General features: G+C 40.6%; 1 protein-coding gene across 1 annotated transcript; it reads left to right on the top strand.

Moving 5' to 3' along the window:
- The first annotated feature begins 16,043 nt into the window (after positions 1 to 16,043).
- Positions 16,044 to 17,906, top strand: LOC136843475 (cylicin-2-like). Its single transcript, XM_067112011.1, has 2 exons — positions 16,044 to 16,284; positions 16,972 to 17,906. Exons 1-2 carry the CDS (start codon positions 16,044 to 16,046, stop codon positions 17,904 to 17,906), a joined length of 1,176 nt encoding a protein of 391 aa, XP_066968112.1.
- Positions 17,907 to 25,000: the final 7,094 nt, after the last annotated feature.

Below are 25,000 nucleotides of genomic sequence, written 5' to 3' on the forward strand. Positions count from 1 at the left end.
ACAGAGCCGTGTATTTCTTTTTCTGTGAAGGCTTTATCTCTTCTAACACCTGTCTAAACTGCTCCTACTTCTCAGACGTAGTCGGCTTGGTAAATTTTTTTCCGCTCTTTTGCTGCTAATTATGTTGAAAAATGATGTACTGCTGTATTTTGAATAAGAAGGTTTTAATGCACAAAGAGGATTTATTATAATACCCTTGTCTTGTGGCCTACAAAAATGAAAAATATCGTGGTTCCTAGTCAGTAAAGTTCCCCACAACATCATCACTTGCAACGTTCCTCCTTTCTTCTGTTAAGTTTGAGCTATAACTCCTCCTCCTGGCAAAAAGTCAGATCTCTTTACCTCTAATTTTCTTGGTATTTTCTCTTACTCTTTCCCTCTCTGCTGTAAAATCTGTTATGTTCTCGTATCTTTGAAGGCTTGTAAGACTCCCTAGAGTCTGTGCGTGAACTTGGGTTTAGTTGGGTACTGCCTTTTTACTTTGTTTGCTAGATTCTGCGCTTATTTTTCTTCTTTTACACATGAATAGGTTCTTCTCTCTTTTCATGTAATGCTAAACATTATGAGTCATTCCTTGCCTGTATTTTATATGGTTCTTATAACCTTCCTTTTTTAAAGATTTATTTTCGTCTTCGTCTAGTTTGTACTAGGTCTTCGCTAGAAAAGACCCATCAGTCTTTGCATTAAAAGCTATTAGCATTAGAAAGGTTTCTCACTGAGAATCCCATTCATGAATTCATTTACGTAAATAATTTTGAATAAGTAAATTTCGAAGAGGCAAAGCAAAATATCAGAATAGAATATCAAAATATCAAAATAAAATCTCAAGTTGAATCAATTTCACTATAGGTGTTTAAATAGATACGCATCAAATCAACTGGCCTTATTTAATTTGAGACAACGCAAATATCTGTAAAACAAGGATCACAGTTACATTCATATAACAGTAGTAGGCCTACCATTGTAAACATACCTTTGGGAAACAGTTCTACAAGATGCTACATTCTAACTAGGAGGTCCCATTCTGGCACTGTCATGTTGAAAAGTAACATTCGCACAAGTAAGTCTACGCTATTTTGGAGGAAGTAGAGGAACTTGAAATCAGACCAGAATATGGTCTTGTTCAGCTTCCTAATGGCTGAGAAAAAACAGTGTTTCTGTGGCAACCTGTTCCTTAATATGGACCAGACGCACGCCCAAAATTTGGAAAAAACTCCTGGTGCACTGGTAGCACTATCTGTTATGCACTCAACACTTTCAAAAGTTCCTGGTGTGTCAGAAGCATCTCCCAACTATACGATGAAACGATACATGAAAAAACACGCCTACCCAGAATTCCCAATGTACGCAAGAGTTACCAAATAATTTGTTCAATATCACTGATAACTGACAGACCATCACTCAACTTCCCTGAGCACACTGTTCTGTTCCACCGGTGGAAGTAGACTTTTCCACGACGTTCAACCTGTATACACAAAAATCTTATTTATTTGACTATATATGTAGAAGAAGTCCTGTAGCTAACATTATTCAGGTGGGGTGAATGTGATCATTTGTGTGTGTAAATTTATGTTTAAACTGTATGACCTGCCAGATTGTAAAATGAATGTAATTACGATCCTTACTTTTCAGAATATTGTGTTTTCTTTTTGAACAAAGCCTGTTGACTTGAAGAAAGCTTGACAAATATCAAGGAATAGTATAATACATATCTGAATTTGAAGTATAAATGGAAAATGTTCATGGAAATTTTTACAGCAAACTCTGCATTCGACAAACGACATATAGACTCTGAAGGGTAAAACGTCCTCCCTCTTGAAAGAATGCTACACTGGGGTGAGAGGGGCAACAAAATTTGGCACCCTGCAGTCAAAAACAAAGCTGCGCAAACTCCAATCGACAATGAACAAGAAGGAAATTAGGGTTGCTGAGCGGTGTGGGGGACTGGAGCCTTAGTCTTAACATAACCTAAAAGATCAAATAGGCAATACTGTATTTAGTATAATAACGACAAAATATTCCACAAAGATTAGGCAGAAAGTCCAAACACTTTGTTTTATACCATGAAATTACAAAATGATGTCCATTTTTGGAAAGCCTCTGCTTTCCCGATAAAGTTGACAGTGCTTTGTTTGCAGGTTAGTCTATGAGCAAAAAAGTTTTCAATTTAATAGCCGTATGAGAGAATAAATTAAATGACTTGAAGGTAAACGTACATAAAATAACTAAAATGACATCCAATTCCGTTAAATAAGTCTTACAGAAATGTTGCGATCTTGGAATTCTTATAAATCTTGAGACTCATAAAAATTCCGTGTTCTGTATTCTTACTTTTTAAGAGCTCTAAAGCTACAACCGTAACATACTAGGTCAACGAAATTCAGGCCTGAAATTACATCTTCCTATAATTTCGTTGTCATAAAAACATCAAAGGCTTCCAGTGTTTGTCTACAACGCTTTGATGTTGCTATCAGCAAAAGAAATAAATAAACTCAATAATAAACTTCTATTCCTCACCCCGAGAACTCTGTATAAATAAAGAAACCCAAATTACAAACATTTCAAGCGGCATCGTACAGTTTCTTCTTACTTGTAGTGACATATAGAAATAAATTTCGAGATATTCTCCATTTACTTGAAACTTTCTGTATTGATGGTGAATTTAAGAGCAACAATACTTAACGAAATGATTTTGCAGTGTTATTGGTTTTACCGCAACCCAAAAGATGGTTAGGTAAAACTTGAGGAGCAAAACAAAAACTACAGAAACCAGTTACATATGGAAAACTTATCTCAACAACTACCCGACAAGACATGTGAAATAAAGAAAGACCAAACATAAAACCAAAAACTCTTATCATGAATTTGCGATTTTCGCGCAAACACCAGAGGTTTAACTATTTCAATCAAGCAAGAGAAAGGAATTAATAATTAAGATGCAAAAAAGCGTTTTGCATTTGAAGCAATGAGTTAAGAATCATTCCCGTAACAAATGTGAGTTTAATCTAACGACAGCAGCGTCCATTCATTGCTGCTTAATACCATTTCGATACATACATATTATATATATATATATATATATATATATATATATATATATATATATATATATATATATATATATGTGTGTGTGTGTGTGTGTGTGAATAAATGTATCAACGGAAGTATATTCGTGTAGAATATGGTGACAGTAGCACCATCTTGGAAATACGTATCAAATTCCCTCTCCACAAAAGGAAAAAATAGCCAAGGTGTTGTATTCATTAAAAAGAGCAAGTTACAATTACTTATAGAAAAACCGAAAGGGATATACTGTGCGAGATAGACAACTTGAGCTGAGCATGAGTATTTAATGCATTTCTAAGCTCTTCCTTGGGCGAGTCGGTAGAGTTGTGACCTTGCACTCGTTAGGCACGAGTTCGACTCTCCGGCCGACTAATGAAGAGTTAGAGGAATTTATTTCCGGTGATAGAAATTCATTTCTCGCTATAATGTGGTTCGGATTCCACAATAAGCTGTAAGTCCCGTTGCTAGGTAACCAATTGGTTCTTAGCCACGTAAAATAAGTCTAATCCTTCGGACCAGCCCTAGTAGAGCTGTTAATCAGCTCAGTGGTCTGGTTAAACTAAAGTATACTTGACTTTTTTTAATGCATTTCTAAGGGGAGCTCTGTGGTTGTGACTCCAGGTATCAGAAGTGAAATTTACCAAAATCGTTCTCCGTCAGATAATTAGCTGTGTTTTGACCGCTGCAGGTTGAAGGTACGACGATTGCTGATTCTTTTAATACCTGTTTTTGATGACGATATTGCACCTCTTCAACGGGAATGAAGAAACTCAATAGTTTCTGGAATGAATGATATTAGGTCATCCACCGACCGATGCACGTTTTGAAACGAGATCCTTAGGGCGGACTTCAGTATTAGACCCAGGGAACCTGCCAGCCTAGGCAATATTGGTTTTCCAAACCAGAATGGTAAACTGAGTTCTTATAATTCCCTGACACACCTCATCCCTTCATTGTATCCGCACTTGCTGGATGGATATAGCATGGGAAGTGACGGTCTCCCTTCAAAGATTACCGTTAGTCTCAAGGACGTCTGTTCTTCTTGCATCCCTGTTTTAACAGTTTTCTTACGTGTATAGGGAATTCATTAACAAGTCACTGATATTCCATGCAAACGTGGCTAAATCGAACAATCTGTGACATAAAAACACCATAACTTTAGTTCTCGGGAACACTGCCAAATAAAAAGGGTAGCAAACAGTTCGAAAAATGTAATTCTTACGTTAGTCATTTATCTAGTGATAAATTCTTTATATTTTACTTCGGTCTCCATATCAAAAATAAAGGCCCGTGATCTGAATGATTGACTCTATCGAGTGGTAATTCTTTTGGGTATATGATAAATTTTGTCTGTTTTAAGTCAGTATGCCACTGCTGTAAAACGGCATTTCATCAATATAACACCTTTACTCAATATTTTATACACACCATATTTTGCTCGAGTCTTGTCCCGAATGAAATTGAATTCCAAATACCAGTTATCTGTTTGAAAATTAAATCACAGTATTTGGAATAGGTGTTACCCATTTCAACCTGGATACCTGTAATCAGCGATGTCATACGAAAAATATTTGTAGAGTCAATAAATTTTTGTTACAGCATCTTCCTAAGTTGTTATGAGGAACTTTCGTTTACAGGGCATTAGAGTGATTTTGCATGTTTTTCCCACTTATATTTTCAATCACTTTCAAGAAATCCCTGTTTTTATCAGTTATCAATCAACTTTTGCTGCCTATGAATTCTTCAGTTCCATTGCACTGTTTCTTACTCCCCTTTATTTTTAGTTTATTTTGAGTTTAAGCGATTTTCTTGTAAATCCAGCAAGTCGTTTTGTGACACAAACTGATGAGGACACAACAAACCTCGCTCTAACTTGATTTTTAGTGAGCCTGGGGAACCAATATAAATTTGGTAGAGCGGCTTTTCCTGCTTTAACATTAACTGTCACCGACTTATTAAAGTTTATCTGGCTATGTATGACATTTTCATTTCCTACTACACTGTCAATTGTGTTGCTGTTATAATATGCTTATTTCGTAGATAACATTTCGAGTAATACCATTTAGCAAATAAATGAATTATTCTTTCCTGCCTTTCAGTATATTGTAGGTTGCCTCTCTGTTTTCGCCATTTACTGAATGTGGCTATTGAAATCCCAGTTATTCACACTGCTCGTTGGCTCTCTATTGCTATGTCCTTTACGGAATAGTGGCTTCAGCTTCTTATTCTCTATTATATTAAGATCCTCACTATTTACGCCACCGTGTTGGTTATCTTCGAAAAGCGAATCGTGGCAGTCACATCCACTTTCTGGTGTTACCTGTTCATCACAAAAAGTACAGTGTACTGTTTTGTCTATAACTGTTCTATTACAAGCTGACTTTCTGTATTTTTATCATTTGGTTGTCAGAATTTTCACGAGGGAAAGATTCATTAATGTTTTCATTGCGGAATACTCCATTAAGATTTGTATTTCTGTTCGTTTGTTAATAAACTTCACTGTTAACTAATTCTGGATTTTTTTTATTTTTTGGTTCTGGAACACAGTTATAGAAATCACTGCTGTTTCCTTAATAGATTCAGGCAAATTGTTATCCAAAGAAGACATGCTACTATTCTAAGCTGGTTTCATGGAATCTGGGGAAAATTTTCACAACAAAGTTTCATTACTTTATCGCCTGAATTATTCAGTTTCTCTGTAATAATATCCAAAAAGTTTCTACACTCCATTCGTGACCTCATCCTCTTCCTGTACGCCTTCTCCAGGTTGTACAGCTTCCTGGTTTGTTAAAATTTTGACTCAAATTTTGATAATCTCGAATGTCAGTTTCTAAGTGACTACTTATTCAAAACGGGTAAACAGTTCGCAATTCTTGATCCAAAGGTGTTCTTACTCGGAGACAGCATTGCTGGTTTCGCATAGATTAATTAATATCAGCGTTTTATCAATGTCAAGGGGAAAATGTTCTACATGTGGTTGCAGTTTTCTGCTAAGATAAATCACTTTCATCACAAGACAACCGCCATTTCCATTACCACCGACAGTGTTATTCCAGACCTGTATATTCCATAAAGATATACTTTTTCACTTACCAGCTGTCCACATTCACCAGCGATAAGGATGAAAATATTGTCAATCGAGATACATAGGTTTGTCGCGTTATCAGTTTTTTAAGGGCATTTTGCGCTTCATACAACAATGTTAGATTAAAACGATATTCACATAAAGTGTACATTCTGAAATAGGACGTAAAAAAGTAATTTTTTCCACAACCAGCTACGAACCCAAGCTGAAAAGTTTACTTAAACTTTGTACCTGTTCACTGGCGAGGGCGTTTAAGTTAACGCTCCCAAGCATGGACCTTTTTCCATTATAGAGGGGACGGTGCCAGAAGCGTACAACCTTCTGGTACCACCCTCTTTTTTTTTTTTTACCCCGTCAGATACAGGTAGTCATTTTAAGCCTCGTGAACTGGTGGGATGTAGGTCGCTATCAATCCGCGGATCTAGCAAATATAAGTCCAGGATGCACCACTTTTTCCAGGTAGAAGAGCCAAGACAAGTAAAAATAAACTATGATTGTCTTAGTTGCTTTAAAGAAAGAGTAATGGATTGAGAGATTGCCTCCGTGATGGGTAATTTATCAATTTCGAACGAATCTTATCTAATCTTGATAAGGTATTTTCAATATGCTAAATCTTTTCCTGCCATTATTGGTCCTCGGCAGACTTGAGTAAAAAGTTGATTCTCGTAAGAGCAGTTGGATTTTGCGCCTGCGATCTATTCGCACGCTTTCTAATATGAGGTTTCCTCTCTCTTTTCTTCCTCGTACCAAATTGAAAGTTAATCGTTCTTGATTATGCTTCTGTGTTATGTTACCAGGGGAAGTTCTTCATTGGAGGGGTGGGTAGAGCTCTCGGCTAACACGCTGCTGGCCCAGCGTTCGACTCTCCGAGCGGCCAATGAATCTTCATTAGAAAGGTGGGTAGAGCTCTCGGCTAGCACGCTGTTGGTCCAGCGTTCGACTGTCCGACCGGCCAATGAAGAATCAGAGGAATTTATTTCTGGTGATAGAAATTCATTTCTCGTCAAAATGTGGTTCGGATCCCACAATAAGCTGTGGGTCCCGTTGCTAGGTAACCAGTTGGTTCTTAGCCACGTAAAATAAATCTAATCCTTCGGGCCAGCCCTGGGAGAGCTGTTAATCAGCTCAGTGGTCTGGTTAAACTAAGATATACTTAACTTATTACCAGGAAGGTGAAAGAAAAAAAAAAAAAACACGCAGCCTCTATTTAAGGAGTTTGTGCGAGCGCGTGTATGTCTACGTGTATAAGATTAGTATAATGTTAACTGATTACCGAAGGCTCAATTTTTGCTGAAGGTGAAATTCACTTGATACTTGTGAGAGACAATGATAAAATGGGTCAAAGAACCTTTATGGTTGCCGGTGAAAGAGAAAACTAATTGTTGTATGTAAAGTGTCGTTAATCTTCAAGTTACAGCCAATGCAACTGATCAGATGAGAGCGCGCCATCGAGGCGAATCAAACGTGAACTGACAGAAGTTCTTTCAGAAGCGGTTTTAATTGGAAATGAAAGGGAAACTATGTCAGCCATTCCCTTCAACAGAGTTTAAGCCAGGAGGCCTGGATTCTGTGTTTAGGAGACGGGCTGAGACAGGAATTTACTAAATGCAGAGTCGAAACTTAAGATAATGAATTCTCTTTCAGTGTCCATCAAATACAAAATAGAATTCGAACATGAAGGACATTTTCTTGTGTCACTATTGTTGATAAAAAAAAAAATAGATCAATAAAAACCTTAGTATTCGTCTCCAAGGAAAATGTTCCTTTGTTGTTTAAGCGTGTGCATAATCTTATTCATATATTTTTTTACAGGGGGTAAATAAAAATATAAATAACGGAATCTTCTGGTTTAACCAGTGGTTAGATATTATGTTGCAGAGGTCTACGCTGTAGTGCTGGAAGGGCAGAAAAGTATATACTCGACAGATGTCGACCTAACATACGGGGTACCAAATTCATAACAAATATCTATAAAAGTAAAAATGCTTGAATTATTACGAAAACGTCTCATTTATTTCGGATGTAACTTAAGGCACATGGTATAATCTTCTCAGGTAGGGCCTTGAACATGCCATTCAGTAACTTTACCAATTTTCTGGACCGTCCGGGGTATTGTGCATCATCGAAAAAGTTGTACTCTAAGCCGTTGTAATTATGTTATGGATAAGGATTAGGATGATGACCAATAGAGGCGCCAAGGAGAGAGCGGTGAGTGGGAGAAGGGGGCAGGGTTGGGGATATGGGGGATGAGAAGTGGGGGTGAGGGAGTGAGAGATAGCTTTAAGGCAGGGAAGGAGTGATGAAGACATGCATAAAAGAGAGAAATATGATGTAGTAAAGGAGGGCGCAGCAATGAGAAAAGTAAAGAAGGGCGCAGCAATGAGATAAAGTGTGATCGGCAGGGGGCCTTAACCACTTTGGATGGTCTTAGTAAATTGTGCGTGGTGTTTCATATAATGTTTCCAACTATGAATATTAGCAATGCTTAATAACTTTGGGCTGAACTGTGTAATATTCTTGTACTTATGAATTAGTTAGGAAACTTAACGAAAACCGGACGCTGTAGTCAAAGACTTGAATAAAAAGGATTAGAGAAGTTACCTTTTTTTGGAACTGGCCGAAGAATTGCATGATTCCGAGAGGAAGGATGAGATGAAGATTTAACAATGAGATAAAAAAGATGACAAAATATAGAAGGCAATTCTCAAGCAAAAATCACAGAAATCATACAAGAGGAATATACGGACAGGGAACTACCTATCTTTAAAGATACAGAAATCATAATAGCTTTAATTAAGTGAATACCACCAGGGAGGCAACTGAGCTGAAGAGTGTTAGAGTATGAGGAGTAGGAGCATTCAAATAGCTATGAAATATGGACGCTAAAGAGTGCGCTCTTTTCAATAAAAGAGCAAGTTATAAATCCACCAGGATGGAAGAGAGGAGACAATTTGGCCGTACAGTCGTTTTTCATAACTTTGACTTTCAAAGGGCTATAAGTATTTCATGAGACGAGATCAGAGTATTAAATGCATCTTAGTTCATGAAAACACTTCCCTTTGAAGAACAGAAGGAGTAACTCTTATGATATATAATCAAAGGGCAATGGAAAATGTTGGATTTACTCAAGCGTGCACTATACTCTTATGGCTAAGAAGCAAGAGTAGTCGTACAAAGAATTAGAAGTCAGGAATTTTTAACATGTCCAACAAATATACATTGAACCTTGCCTGTAGTTCATGATGTCAGTTGTAAAATGCGATAATAAACGTAACTAAACAAGTAAGTTTGATGAGGAGGAAGTGTGAAGCGCTTATATAAAAAAAAAATCGATTGGAAATAGACTATGGTTAGAAATATGCAGGTAGGAGCACGGAAGTTGTATATCAAATTCGAGGACAAGGTAATCTTCAAGGAGTGCTCATGTTTGTTTCCGCATATTTTGCGTCCATTAACACCATGTTATTACGAGATACTGTTTCCCATTTATATATATATATATATATATATATATATATATATATATATATATATATATATATATATATATATATACTGTATATATACATATATATTTATATATATATAATATATATGTATGTATGGGTATATATATACAGTATATTTACACATGCGAGCGCGATCGTAAATCCAAACAACAACATCATTAATGATTTAAACAAGAGATTAAAAAATATTAGATAAGTCGGGAATTATAAAAACAACATTAGGAACGAGATAACCAAAAATAAGACACCCCTAAAAGGGGAGGAGAAGAGGGGCAGCGTCTACCTAGCACCTTGTGTCAATTGCGACAGAGTATATTTTGGTCATAGCGGTAAATCGTGCAAGGAGAGAACAAGCCAGCATAAGCAGAACATTCGCCATTACAACCTAGCCTCGGCACTGGCCAAGCACTGCTGGAATTACAATCATAACATCGACTGGAAACATAAAGATTTCATAATAACAATACTAAAATAAAAAGGTGGAAGGCAACTTTGGAAACTATTTTGAGGGTATGATAACTTGTGATATCATTTACCAGGAGTTCAAGAAGTGCATAAAAAAAGATTGACAGCAATTGGATTAAGCTTACGGCCACGGAGATCAAGAAGACTGGAGGATAGGGCAGGAGATCAAGAATAATGGTAGGAAGGGCAGGAGATCAAAAAGACTGGGGGGAAGGGCAGGAGGTCCAGAAAACTGGAGGGAAGAGGAAGAGGTCAAAAAGACTGGAGGGAAGGGTAGGAGATCAAGAAGACTGGAGGGAAGGGTAGGAGATCAAAAAGACTGGAGGGAAGGGCAGGAGATGAAGAAGACTGGAGGGAAGGGCATGAGATCAAAAAGACTGGAGGGAAGGGCAGGAGATCAAAAAGACTGGAGGAAAGGGCAGGATATCAAAAAGACTGGAGGGAAGGGCAGGAAATGAAGAAGACTGGAGGGAAGGGTAGGAGATAAAGAAGACTGGAGGGAAGGGCATGAGATCAAAAAGACTGGAGGGAAGGGCAGGAAATGAAGAAGACTGGAGGGAAGGGCAGGAGATGAAGAAGACTGGAGGGAAGGGCATGAGATCAAAAAGACTGGAGGGAAGGGCAGGAGATAAAAAAGACTGGAGGGAAGGGCAGATCAAAAAGACTGGAGGGAAGGGCAGGAAATGAAGAAGACTGGAGGGAAGGGTAGGAGATGAAGAAGACTGGAGGGAAGGGCAGGAGATGAAGAAAACTGGAGGGAAGGGCAGGAGATGAAGAAGACTGGAGGGAAGGGCAGGAGATGAAGAAGACTGGAGGGAAGGGCAGGAGATGAAGAAAACTGGAGGGAAGGGCAGGAGATGAAGAAGACTGGAGGGAAGGGCAGGAGATGAAGAAGACTGGAGGGGAGGGCAGGAGATGAAGAAAACTGGAGGGAAGGGCAGGAGATGAAGAAGACTGGAGGGAAGGACAGGAGATGAAGAAGACTGGAGGGAAGGGCAGGAGATCAAGAATAATGGTAAGAAGGGCAGGAGATCAAGAAGACTGGAGGGAAGGGCAGGAGATCAAAAAGACTGGAGGGAAGGGCAGGATATGAAGAGACTGGAGGGAAGGGCAGGAGATGAAGAAGACTGGAGGGAAGGGCAGGAGATGAAGAAGACTGGAGGGAAGGGCAGGAGATGAAGAAGACTGGAGGGAAGGGCAGGAGACCAAAAGACTGCAGAGAAGGGCAGGAGATCAAAAAGACTGGAGGGAAGGGCAGGAGAAAAAAAAAGACTGGAGGGAAGGGCAGGATATGAAGAAGACTGGAGGGAAGGGCAGGAGATGAAGAAGACTGGAGGGAAGGGCAGGAGATCAAGAATAATGGTAAGAAGGGCAGGAGATCAAGAAGACTGGAGGGTAGGGCAGGAGATCAAAAAGACTGGAAGGAAGGGCAGGATATGAAGAAGACTGGAGGGAAAGGCAGGAGATGAAGAAGACTGGAGGGAAGGGCAGGAGATGAAGAAGACTGGAGGGAAGGGCAGGAGATGAAGAAGACTGGAGGGAAGGGCAGGAGATGAAGAAGACTGGAGGGAAGGGCAGGAGATCAAGAATAATGGTAAGAAGGGCAGGAGATCAAGAAGACTGGAGGGAAGGGCAGGAGATGAAGAAGACTGGAGGGAAAGGCAGGAGATGAAGAAGACTGGAGGAAGGGCAGGAGATCAAAAGACTGGAGGAACGGCAGGATATGAAGAAGACTGGAGGAAGGGCAGGAGATCAAGAAGACTGGAGGGTAGGGCAGGAGATCAAAAGACTGGAGGGAAGGGCAGGATATGAAGAAGACTGGAGGGAAAGGCAGGAGATGAAGAAGACTGGAGGGAAGGGTAGGAGATCAAGAAGACTGGAGGGAAGGGCAGGATATGAAGAAGACTGGAGGGAAAGGCAGGAGATGAAGAAGACTGGAGGGAAGGGCAAGAGATGAAGAAGACTGGAGGGAAGGGCAGGATATGAAGAAGACTGGAGGGAAAGGCAGGAGATGAAGAAGACTGGAGGGAAGGGCAGGAGATGAAGAAGACTGGAGGGAAGGGCAGGAGATCAAGAAGACTGGAGGGTAGGGCAGGAGATCAAAAAGACTGGAGGGAAGGGCAGGATATGAAGAAGACTGGAGGGAAAGGCAGGAGATGAAGAAGACTGGAGGGAAGGGCAGGAGATGAAGAAGACTGGAGGGAAGGGCAGGATATGAAGAAGACTGGAGGGAAAGGCAGGAGATGAAGAAGACTGGAGGGAAGGGCAGGAGATGAAGAAGACTGGAGGGAAGGGCAGGAGATGAAGAAGACTGGAGGGAAAGGCAGGAGATGAAGAAGACTGGAGGGAAGGGCAGGAGATGAAGAAGACTGGAGGAAGGGCAGGAGATGAAGAAGACTGGAGGGAAGGGCAGGCGATCAAGAATAATGGTAAGAAGGGCAGGAGATCAAGAAGACTGGAGGAAGGGCAGGATATGAAGAAGACTGGAGGGAAAGGCAGGAGATGAAGAAGACTGGAGGGAAGGGCAGGAGATCAAAAAGACTGGAGGGAACGGCAGGATATGAAGAAGACTGGAGGGAAGGGCAGGAGATGAAGAAGACTGGAGGGAAGGGCAGGAGATCAAGAATAATGGTAAGAAGGGCAGGAGATCAAGAAGACTGGAGGGAAGGGCAGGAGATCAAAAAGACTGGAGGGAAGGGCAGGAGATCAAGAATAATGGTAAGAAGGGCAGGAGATCAAGAAGACTGGAGGGAAGGGCAGGAGATCAAAAAGACTGGAGGGAAGGGCAGGATATGAAGAAGACTGGAGGGAAAGGCAGGAGATGAAGAAGACTGGAGGGAAGGGCAGGAGATCAAAAAGACTGGAGGGAAGGGCAGGATATGAAGAAGACTGGAGGGAAGGGCAGGAGATGAAGAAGACTGGAGGGAAGGGCAGGAGATCAAGAATAATGGTAAGAAGGGCAGGAGATAAAAAAGACTGGAGGGAAGGGCAGATCAAAAAGACTGGAGGGAAGGGCAGGATATGAAGCAGACTGGAGGGAAGGGCAGGAGATGAAGAAGACTGGAGGGAAGGGCAGGAGATGAAGAAGACTGGAGGGAAGGGCAGGAGATGAAGAAGACTGAAGGGAAGGGCAGGAGATCAAGAATAATGGTAAGAAGGGCAGGAGATCAAGAAGACTGGAGGGAAGGGCAGGAGATCAAGAATAATGGTAAGAAGGGCTGGAGATCAAGAAGACTGGAGGGAAGGGCAGATCAAAAAGACTGGATGGAAGGGCAGGAGATCAAGAAGACTGGGGGGAAGGGCAGGAGATAAAAAAGACTGGAGGGAAGGACAGGAGATGAATAAGTCTGGAGGGAAGAGCAGGAGACCAAAAAGACTGGAGGGAAGGGCAGGAGATCAAAAAGACTGGAGGGAAGGGCAGGAGATCAAGAAGACTGGAAGGAAGGGCAGGAGATGAAGAAGACTGGAGGGAAGGGCAGGAGATGAAGAAGACTGGAGGGAAGGGCAGGAGATCAAGAAAACTGGAGGGAAGGGCAGGAGATGAAGAAGATTGGAGGGAAGGGCAGGAGATGAAGAAGACTGGAGGGAAGGGCAGGAGATGAAGAAAACTGGAGGGAAGGGCAGGAGATGAAGAAGACTGGAGGGAAGGGCAGGAGATCAAGAATAATGGTAAGAAGGGCAGGAGATCAAGAAGACTGGAGGGAAGGGCAGGAGATGAAGAAGACTGGAGGGGAGGGCAGGAGATGAAGAAAACTGGAGGGAAGGGCAGGAGATGAAGAAGACTGGAGGGAAGGGCAGGAGATGAAGAAGACTGGAGGGAAGGGCAGGAGTTGAAGAAGACTGGAGGGAAGGGCAGGAGATGAAGAAGACTGGAGGGAAGGGCAGGAGATCAAGAATAATGGTAAGAAGGGCAGGAGATCAAGAAGACTGGAGGGAAGGGCAGGAGATCAAGAATAATGGTAAGAAGGGCAGGAGATCAAGAAGACTGGAGGGAAGGGCAGGAGATCAAGAATAATGGTAAGAAGGCCAGGAGATCAAGAAGACTGGAGGGAAGGGCAGATCAAAAAGACTGGAGGGAAGGGCAGGAGATCAAGAAGACTGGAGGGAAGGGCAGGAGATAAAAAAGACTGGAGGGAAGGACAGGAGATGAATAATTCTGGAGGGAAGAGCAGGAGACCAAAAAGACTGGAGGGAAGGGCAGATCAAAAAGACTGGAGGGAAGGGCAGGAGATCAAGAAGACTGGAGGGAAGGGCAGGAGATCAAGAAGACTGGAGGGAAGGGCAGCAGATGAAGAAGACTGGAGGGAAGGGCAGGAGATGAAAACTGGAGGGAAGGGCAGCAGATGAAGAAGATTGGAGGGAAGGGCAGGAGATGAAGAAGACTGGAGGGAAGGGCAGGAGATCAAGAATAATGGTAAGAAGGGCAGGAGATGAAGAAGACTGGAGGGAAGGGCAGGAGATGAAGAAAACTGGAGGAAGGGCAGGAGATGAAGAAGACTGGAGGGAAGGGCAGGAGATGAAGAAGACTGGAGGGGAGGAAGAAAACAGGAGATGAAGAAAAACTGGAGGGAAGGGCAGGAGATGAAGAAGACTAGAGGGGAGGGCAGGAGATGAAGAAGACTGGAGGAAGGGCAGGAGATGAAGAAGACTGGAGGGAAGGGCAGGAGATGAAGAAGACTGGAGGGAAGGGCAGGAGATCAAGAATAATGGTAAGAAGGGCAGGAGATCAAGAAGACTGGAGGGAAGGGCAGGAGATCAAAAAGACTGGAGGGAAGGGCAGGATATGAAGAAGACTGGAGGGAAGGGCAGGAGATGAAGAAGACTGGAGGGAAGGACAGGAGATGAAGAAGACTGGAGGGAAGGGCAGGAGACCAAAAAGACTGGAGGGAAGGGCAGGATATGAAGAAGACTGGAGGGAAAGGCAGGAGATGAAGAAGACTGGAGGGAAGGGCAGGAGATCAAGAATAATGGTAAGAAGGGCAGGAGATCAAGAAGACTGGAGGGTAGGGCAGGAGATCAAAAAGACTGGAGGGAAGGGCAGGATATGAAGAAGACTGGAGGGAAGGGCAGGAGATGAAGAAGACTGGAGGGAAAGGCAGGAGATGAAGAAGACTGGAGGGAAGGGCAGGAGATGAAGAAGACTGGAGGGAAGGGCAGGAGATGAAGAAGACTGGAGGGAAGGGCAGGCGATCAAGAATAATGGTAAGAAGGGCAGGAGATCAAGAAGACTGGAGGGAAGGGCAGGATATGAAGAAGACTGGAGGGAAAGGCAGGAGATGAAGAAGACTGGAGGGAAGGGCAGGAGATCAAAAAGACTGGAGGGAACGGCAGGATATGAAGAAGACTGGAGGGAAGGGCAGGAGATGAAGAAGACTGGAGGGAAGGGCAGGAGATCAAGAATAATGGTAAGAAGGGCAGGAGATCAAGAAGACTGGAGGGAAAGGGCAGATCAAAAAGACTGGAGGAAGGGCAGGATATGAAGAAGACTGGAGGGAAAGGCAGGAGATCAAGAAGACTGGAGGGAAGGGCAGGAGATCAAAAGGACTGGAGGGAAGGGCAGGATATGAAGAAGACTGGAGGGAAGGGCAGGAGATGAAGAAGACTGGAGGGAAGGGCAGGAGATGAAGAAGACTGGTAAGAAGGGCAGGAGATCAAAAAGACTGGAGGGAAGGGCAGGAGATCAAAAAGACTGGAGGGAAGGGCAGGATATGAAGAAGACTGGAGGGAAAGGCAGGAGATGAAGAAGACTGGAGGGAAGGGCAGGAGATGAAGAAGACTGGAGGGAAGGGCAGGAGTTGAAGAAGACTGGAGGGAAGGGCAGGAGATGAAGAAGACTGGAGGGAAGGGCAGATCAAGAATAATGGTAAGAAGGGCAGGAGATCAAGAAGACTGGAGGGAAGGGCAGGAGATCAAGAATAATGGTAAGAAGGCCAAGAGATCAAGAAGACTGGAGGGAAGGGCAGATCAAAAAGACTGGAGGGAAGGGCAGGAGATCAAGAAGACTGGAGGGAAGGGCAGGAGATGAAGAAGACTGGAGGGAAGGACAGGAGATGAATAAGTCTGGAGGGAAGAGCAGGAGACCAAAAAGACTGGAGGGAAGGGCAGGAGATAAAAAAGACTGGAGGGAAGGGCAGGAGATCAAGAAGACTGGAGGGAAGGGCAGGAGATAAAAAAGACTGGAGGGAAGGACAGGAGATGAATAAGTCTGGAGGGAAGGGCAGGAGATCAAAAAGACTGGAGGGAAGGCAGGAGATAAAAAAGACTGGAGGGAAGGGCAGGAGATAAAAAAGACTGGAGGGATGGGCAGGAGATCAAAAAGACAGGAGGGAAGGGCAGGAGATAAAAAAGACAGGAGGGAAGGGCAGGAGATCAAGAAGACTGGAGGGAAGGGCAGATCAAAAAGATTGGAGGGAAGGGCAGGAGATGAAGAAGACTGGAGGGAAGGGCAGGAGATAAAAAAGACTGGAGGAAAGGACAGGAGATGAATAAGTCTGGAGGGAAGGGCAGGAGACCAAAAAGACTGGAGGGAAGGGCAGGAGATCAAAAAGACTGGAGGGAAGGGCAGGAGATCAAGAAGACTGGAGGGAAGGGCAGGAGATAAAAAAGACTGGAGGGAAGGACAGATGAAGAAGTCTGGAGGGAAGGGCAGGAGATCAAAAAGACTGGAGGGAAGGCAGGAGATCAAAAAGACTGGAGGGAAGGGCAGGAGATCAAAAAGACTGGAGGGAAGGGCAGGAGATAAAAAAGACTGGAGGGAAGGGCAGGAGATGAAGAAGACTGGAGGGAAGGGCAGGAGATCAAAAAGACTGGAGGGAAGGGCAGGAGATCAAAAAGACTGGAGGGAAGGGCAGGAGATCAAAAAGGCTGGAGGGAAGGGCAGGAGATCAAAAAGACTGGAGGGAAGGGCAGGAGATAAAAAAGGCTGGAGGGAAGGGCAGGAGATCAAAAAGACTGGAGGGAAGGGCAGGAGATCAAAAAGACTTGAGGGAAGGGCAGGAGATCAAAAAGACTTGAGGGAAGGGCAGGAGATCAAAAAGACTGGAGGGAAGGGCAGGAGACGAAGAAGACTGGAGGGAAGGGCAGGAGATCAAAAAGACTGGAGGGAAGGGCAGGAGATCAAAAAGACTGGAGGGAAGGGCAGGAGATCAAAAAGACTAGAGGGAAGGGCAGGAGATCAAAAAGACTGGAGGGAAGGGCAGGAGATCAAGAAGACTGGAGGTAAGGGCAGATCAAAAAGACTGGAGGGAAGGGCAGGAGATCAAAAAGACTGGAGGAAAGGGCAGGAGATGAAGAAGACTGGAGGGAAGGGCAGGAGATCAAAAGGACTGGAGGGAAGGGCAGGAGATCAAAAAGACTGGAGGGAAGGCAGGAGATTAAGAAGACTGGAGGGAAAGGCAGGAGACCAAAAAGACTGCAGAGAAGGGCAGGAGATCAAAAAGACTGGATTGAAGGGCAGGAGACCAAAAAGACTGCAGAGAAGGGCAGGAGATCAAAAGACTGGAGGGAAGGGCCTGGAGATGAAAAAGACTGCAGGGAAGGGCAGGAGATCAAAAAGACTGGAGGGAAGGGCAGGAGATCAAAAAGACTGGAGAGAAGGGCAGGAGATCAAAAGACTGGAGAGAAGGGCAGGAGATCAAAAGACTGCAGAGAAGGGCAGGAGATCAAAAAGACTGGAGGGAAGGGCAGGAGACCAAAAAGACTGCAGAGAAGGGCAGGAGATCAAAAAGACTGGAGGGAAGGGCAGGAGACCAAAAAGACTGCAGAGAAGGGCAGGAGATTAAAAAGACTGGAGGGAAGGGCAGGAGACCAAAAAGACTGCAGAGAAGGGCAGGAGATCAAAAAGACTGGAGGGAAGGGCCTGGAGATGAAGAAGCTTGGCGGGAAGGGCAGGAGATGAAGAAGGTTGGAGGGAAGGGCAGGAGATCAAGAAGACTGGAGGGAAGGGCAGGAGACCAAAAAGACTGCAGAGAAGGGCAGGAGATCAAAAAGACTGGAGGGAAGGGCAGGAGACCAAAAAAGACTGCAGATAAGGGCAGGAGATCAAAAAGACTGGAGGGAAGGGCAGGAGATAAAAAAGACTGGAGGGAAGGGCAGAAGGTCAAGGAGACTGGAGGGAAGGGCAGGAGATCAAGAAAACATGGATTAGAATTAGAAAACAGTAGATGTTGGGTGGGACACATACATTAATACCCGAGTTTAGCCGATATCTCCTTAATGCATCGGAACCTGAAGCATAAGACTGTATGTAAATTAAATAATCTGGAATCTAAATCTTCTCGTCTTATTGAACCTTATATAAATATATAAATATATATATATATATATATATATATATATATATATATATATATATATATATATATATATATATATATATATATATAAATAATCATATATATAATATATAAAGAATCTTCGAATCTAAACCATTGCCATGTAAATTAAAGAATCTGGAATCTAAACCATTCCGTATTATTGAAGCCTAATATATATATATATATATATATATATATATATATATATATATATATATATATATATATATATATATATATATATATATATATATATATATATATTCATCCACTTCTCTTCATAGTAAGAAAGACGAAGCTACATGAAGCGTTAAAACAGTCGCAGTGTTCATAGATTTGCCAAAATCTTCCACATGTGACTAGAGAATTTCCTTAGTTCCTTTTCCTATAGACTTAAATATCAAAATTAATTTCGTTCATAGATTCGTTCTCGGCATAGATGGTTGTAGTTGTTGTGACAGAAGGTTGTAGAATTATGTCTATGTACTGAATCACCCCTACGCAAAAGAATTTTTTCAGGTGAATATAAAAATAATTAAGGTTAGTGAAGCCCAGTACAATGTCCCTATATCCCTACAGGGTTATAAGGCTTCGAGACCCTACTCGGCTGAAAGGCAATAACAACGATTGTCCCGTACTATGTAAAGCCATAGACATTCTATTCAAGCCATCGTGTATTATTAATATTTCTTACCTTGCCGACAACGGGAATGATTAAAACCGAGGTCCCTTCGGTAAAAGATTGGTAGAGTGTGTACGTGTGTATGCGTACGAGAGAGAGAGAGAGAGAGAGAGAGAGAGAGAGAGAGAGAGAGAGAGAGAGAGAGAGAGAGAGAGAGACATTTACTTCATTTGGTTTTCTATTATATTTCATATCATAAAATACTGAAGTATGCGATACTTTTAACATCTCTGATAATTCTCATGAACATTTCTTTCTCTTTACCCTCATTATACGTTACTCGATACAGCACTGTAATTCATTCACGTATTTTACAATGTTTATTTTACGTCCTAACTTTCACCGGGCACTCAATAAAAGGTTGAAATTATGAGTATAAGTGCATCAGTGATAAGTGAGTTTGACGAGAAGGAAGGAAGACGAGTACATATGGAGGGAATGGGTGAAAAAGGAACTAGCTGCAAAGACACCGAAATTTTATGAGTGTGACAAGAATGGAAGTCCAAGGAAGGGATCATAAAATCAGATAGGAGTACTTTTGGGTGTAGGAACGTAAACAGATGGAAACAGTAGAGTAATGAAGGCAGTATTTGATGTGATTATGACATACATTTGCAAGAGGAGAGATTATCATGGAACTATACAAGTGGATGCACATATAATGATAAAGGTTTTCTCTGTAGAAAATTTATGGTCAATTACGAGTGGTAATTTTCGGCGGAAAATAAGTTGTTTAGGCAAGTAAATCCAGAGAGAATAATTAATGTTGGATGTGGACGACACCAGAAAGAGTTGAAGGCTACGTGAATGTGTGGTGTTATTGTGAAGTTAAGAATGCTTGTATAATTAACTACTGAGGGTGTACAGTGAGCAAAGCAAGTAAGAGGCTGAAGAACGAAAAGACACCAGTCGCTGAGATTATAAGTTAGATACTGTGCTACAGTGGTTGAGGTGTGACTGAATGGCTGACTAAGGTATACGATACGCCAGGATGGGGGAATGACCCCAAGGGAAAAGGTGAGGAGAAGTAGTCGTTGTTTTGGATAAGGTGATTCAAGTGACTAGATAAATTATGCCTGGATCAGGTTACTTCTTCTTTTGATGAAAATATAGGATTCTGATTAAAAACGCAAGAAAGCAGATAGAAGCATTTTGTAGGTCACGAAAGAAATTGTTTGAGAGAGCAGGTCAAGTGTTCATTAAAAGATTATTAAAGAGTTCATAGATCTGCAATGTAGAGGTTGATGAGGAGGTAGGATTATGGGATGCTGAATTGCAATGTGGCTGAGGGAAGAGAGAAAAGACCTAAAAGGGGGTAAAGTATTTAAAAGGTGAAGAACCGAGAGATTAAAGATGGAAATAAAGAAATTATGAAACGGTGGTGGTATCTAGAGAACTTCCAGAATGGAGGATATGAACACCAGCTGAGGGATGTTGACGTCATACAGTGGAAGGCTAGAAGGAATATTAAAGATTATAATAGCATGGTGGGCGAGGAGGCTTCTATTAACACCTCGAGGCCATTATATATATATATATATATATATATATATATATATATATATATATATATATATATATATATAATATATATATATATATATAATATATGTATCACATCACAACATAGCCACACAACTCCCCTGCGTATATTTATTCATATTACTCGTATTAGGCTTCAAAAAGACAGAATGGTTTAGATTCCAGATTCTTTAATTTACAAGGTATAAGCTTTCGAAGCGATGCAGTCTGCTTCTTCAGGTACCGATGCACTGGTACTTGAAGAAGAAGACTGTATGTCTTCGGAAGCTTGTATTTTGTAAATTATACAATCTGGAATCTAAGCCTGTCTGTCTGATTGAAGCCTAATACAAATGACATATATATATATATATATATATATATATATATATATATATATATATATATATATATATATATATATATATATATATATATATATATATATATATATATATATATATATATATATATATATATATATATATCACAACATAACCATGAATTCCCATATATATATATATATATATATATATATATATATATATATATATATATATATATATATATATATATATATATATATATATATATATATATATATATATATATATATATATATATATATATACACATAAATACATATGTATATATATACATATATATATGCAAATGAGTACACAGTAAATACATAAGCATATTTTTTTTAACATTCGCCTTTTTTCCTCGAAGGAGTTGGGTTATAAGTTGTCACCCTTACATTTTCAATGGATGTTCAAAGGGCTTATGTGAGGATGGTGTCTTTGTATCCTTGGTACTCCCTGGGTATGCTTGGTATACTTACATTTAAACTACCCAGCTGTCAAGAGAGCTATGAGCTGTTATCGACACCGCTGTGCATATGTCTATCGAATTCAGGTTCTGTACTTAGAATAGATATCAGACTTTCTCCACCACGATAGCAGACTAGTGAACTTGGAGCACAGAGGTAAATATCGTTGTCACCGAGTTATGTCAGATTAGAGAAGCTAATTCACCTACCAACCATCTTTTTTTTTTTTTTTTTTAGTTCAAGACGCTGTATAATACAAAACGAATTTCCAATACCTAAATAAATAAGTAGAGCATGAAACAGGAATCCTAATGAGTCTTACAAAAGCGAGAGAAACTCATTATCAACAAAGCATTTTGTCGAAGAAACACATTTTACTAATGATATGCGATTACCTCAACAAGGTTTGCTCATCCAGCAAGCGGAGAGAAAGCATATGATCCAGGTTTCTTAATGAGCAAGGAGCAGCGGGGAAGGGATGAGCAAGATTGCTCGCGCTCGCAACTTTGATCTAGAGAAGATACGGATTAAAAGACACGTCGCAGATGGCGAGAGGAATCATGATCGCGGTGAGGGTGTCGTGTTTTACAACTCGAAAGGAGACGGCCAAATTAATCCTTTGCTCCAAGGGACCCTCTTCCTGTGGAGGTAATGACTTTCAGAGAAAGATTCCGCCTTTTCTCTTTACTGATTCCACTTTTTTTTTTTTTTTTTTTTTTTACATCCTTGCCTCTGACTTCATCGTAATTATATTCTCGGCATATTTAATTGCAAAGCTCTGTTATGGTTCAAATTGCCTTACACTCACAACACCAGTTTCAATGGAAATAAAAAAATGTGCCTCAATATCCAACCATGGTGCAAAGATTGAAATATATCTATCCACCACTAAGACGTAACCCTTAACAGGGGTAGACTCCAGAGAACAAACAACACAAGTGTTACTTTCATAATCATAATTTAACTGCTAAATCGTGGATGAACTTCCTATGCAGTAAAATTTCCTCAACATTAACCTCTTTTAACACCTAAAAAGTAGGCCCATCGACAGCATGTCTAAACCCTTTCACCCGTATCTTACACTTACAGGCTCCCTAAATATTAAGGCTCTTCCTTTTGCAATACTTCATTCACGCCATCTATCCAACCCTAATTAGGTTCTCCTCTCCTTCTTCCCCCTAACACTGTTCTGCACTCATTTCACCAATCTGTCGTGGTCCATTCTTTTCACATTATTGAACAATAGCAAAATACTTAACCGTCGTTTCACCTACACTAACCTTTTTGCCACTTCTGTGTATCACCAAATGTCTTACCTTATCAATTCTTATACCTCATGTATTATGCAAGCAATTCATCTCTGCAGCTTGAAAATCTCTCTTCCATTTGCAGTCAACACCCATGCTGAATTCACGTCCATGAAGGAGAGTTAGCTCAACAATGTCCTTCCAAAACCCTTGAATACATCCTGCTACGCTTCTTGCTTTACCAAATCTGTGACTCACCTCTTCTCTCATTCTACCATAATTCTATATTTACTCCAGAATACTTATCATATGAATAGCTTCCATTCTTCCATGTCTCACGTTAAGAATTACTCTCCAATGGAGTAAGAATTTTTACAAGCCATTTAGATAGGTTATACGAAACTGAGCCTGCTGAACTAATGATTGGTCTAATAGGGTTATTGATTTTGTGCGTCTTGACTAAACCGTAGAGATATGGTAGGGAGAGGCACTGTGTGGTAAACTGTTTAATTAAATGGTAGGAAACATTTCTAATACGAATATAAAAAATAATGTCGACTTTATAGACAAATTGAATAGCTTGAATTTGAAATTTGATTTTACTATGGTTAGTTTTGATGTCTCTTTATTTACAAAAGTGCCGGCAGATAATTTACTGGAATTTTTAGAGGAAGAATTAGTAAGTTATGACATTCCCTTAACTGTAGCAAACCTCACAAAACTTATAAGGTTATGTATCAAAGATAGTAAATTTTGTTTCAATGGGAAATTTTTTGTACAAAAGTTCGGTATGGCTATGGGTAATCCCTTATCTCCTGTCCTTAGCAATATTTACATGGAATTTTTTGAGACAAAATTCTTACCAAGAATTTTGCCCCTAAAAGTTATATGGTTTAGGTATGTAGATGACATTTTTTGTACCTGGCCAGTTCACGAAAATCTCCAGGAATTTCTCGTTAAGCTAAATAATTTAGTCCCTTCTATAAAATTTACTGTAGAGGAAGAAAGAAATTGTAGTTTGAATTTTCTTGATGTAACTGTCCATAGACATGATAGAAATTTCACCTTTTCAGTCTTTCGAAAATCAACTAACATTGCCTCTTTTGTTCATTATTATTCCAATCACCATCAGAATGTTAAATTCTCTGTTTTTTCTGGAATGTTCTTAAGGGGTTTACGTGTTTGTAGGCCGCAGTTCATTGATGCTGAGATCAAAACTATTTATGATATTGCTTTGAAACTTAAATACCCAAGGACCTTTGTACATGTAGCATGGAAAAGAGCCAAGAAAACATTTTATTTAACTAATAACAAACTTGAATTCAGTAAGCATAATATTCTCAAATTACCGTATGACGAAAGGTTTTTACAAGTTCCTAGAATTTTAAAGCTTTTCAAGATAAATGTTGTTTTCAGTAATTCTAATGTTAAGAGTTTAGTGATAAAAAATTCTCCTAGAGATGTTTCTGGCTGCATCTATGAAATTCCTTGTAAAAAATGTGATAAAATTTATTATGGACAAACTGGAAAACCACTTTCACAAAGAATCAAACAACACCAATATTCTGTGAGAACTGGCCAAATATCGAATGCATTATTCGTACATATGAGAGATTTAGATCATCCTATTAACTGGAGTAAAGCAAGACCTTTAGTCCCGTGCAATGACACAGTTAAAAGGAATATCATTGAATCTTGTTTTATTAAGTCAAATAATGAAAGTGTTCTACATTTAAGTCTTGGTTTATTTAAACTTGATGCTTTAATAATTAAAAAAGTTGTTGATAAATATAAGCAAAATTGATATTAATTTTTATACGTTACTGCAATTTGAATGGGTAATATTCCGTTTTCCTTATGGTTAAGTATATATTTAGATTAGTTTGTGACCGCGTGATCCCAGATTTGCCGTGGATTACCCTTTTCTTTTTAACCCCTGGCAATTAACCATCTGGTATTCAAGGTTATACATGTTTTTGGATTTTGTAAGCCTAAACTTTAGTATGTCATTTTGTTTGGTCTTAGGTTCAGTTTGTGACAGCTTGATTCCGGATTATCCTGGATTAACTTTCTGTTTATTACCCTTTGACAATTGACCATCTGGTATTTCTTGTTCTATTTGTTTACTTTGTAACCTTCATATTTGTGTCTCATTTGTGCCCCGACGATGCGTCAATAAACGTGAAAGCGCTTGGTACTACTGAACTTCTGCCTGTCTTTTTCCTGTGGGATTCGCTTATACACTGAAGTCACGTGCATCTACTGTGATTTTTTAAGC

The sequence above is a fragment of the Macrobrachium rosenbergii genome, chromosome 11, assembly GCF_040412425.1.
Source record: "Macrobrachium rosenbergii isolate ZJJX-2024 chromosome 11, ASM4041242v1, whole genome shotgun sequence".
Classification (NCBI taxonomy): domain Eukaryota; kingdom Metazoa; phylum Arthropoda; class Malacostraca; order Decapoda; family Palaemonidae; genus Macrobrachium; species Macrobrachium rosenbergii.

Excerpts from the sequence above, each read along its gene's own strand:
- LOC136843475 (XM_067112011.1), top strand. The coding sequence starts at position 16,044 with ATGGTAAGAAGGCCAAGAGATCAAGAAGACTGGAGGGAAGGGCAGATC. Across the intron at positions 16,285-16,971 it reads CAAGAAGACTGGAGGGAAGG|GGCAGGAGATCAAAAAGGCT; the intron begins GCAGGAGATAAA and ends ACTGGAGGGAAG.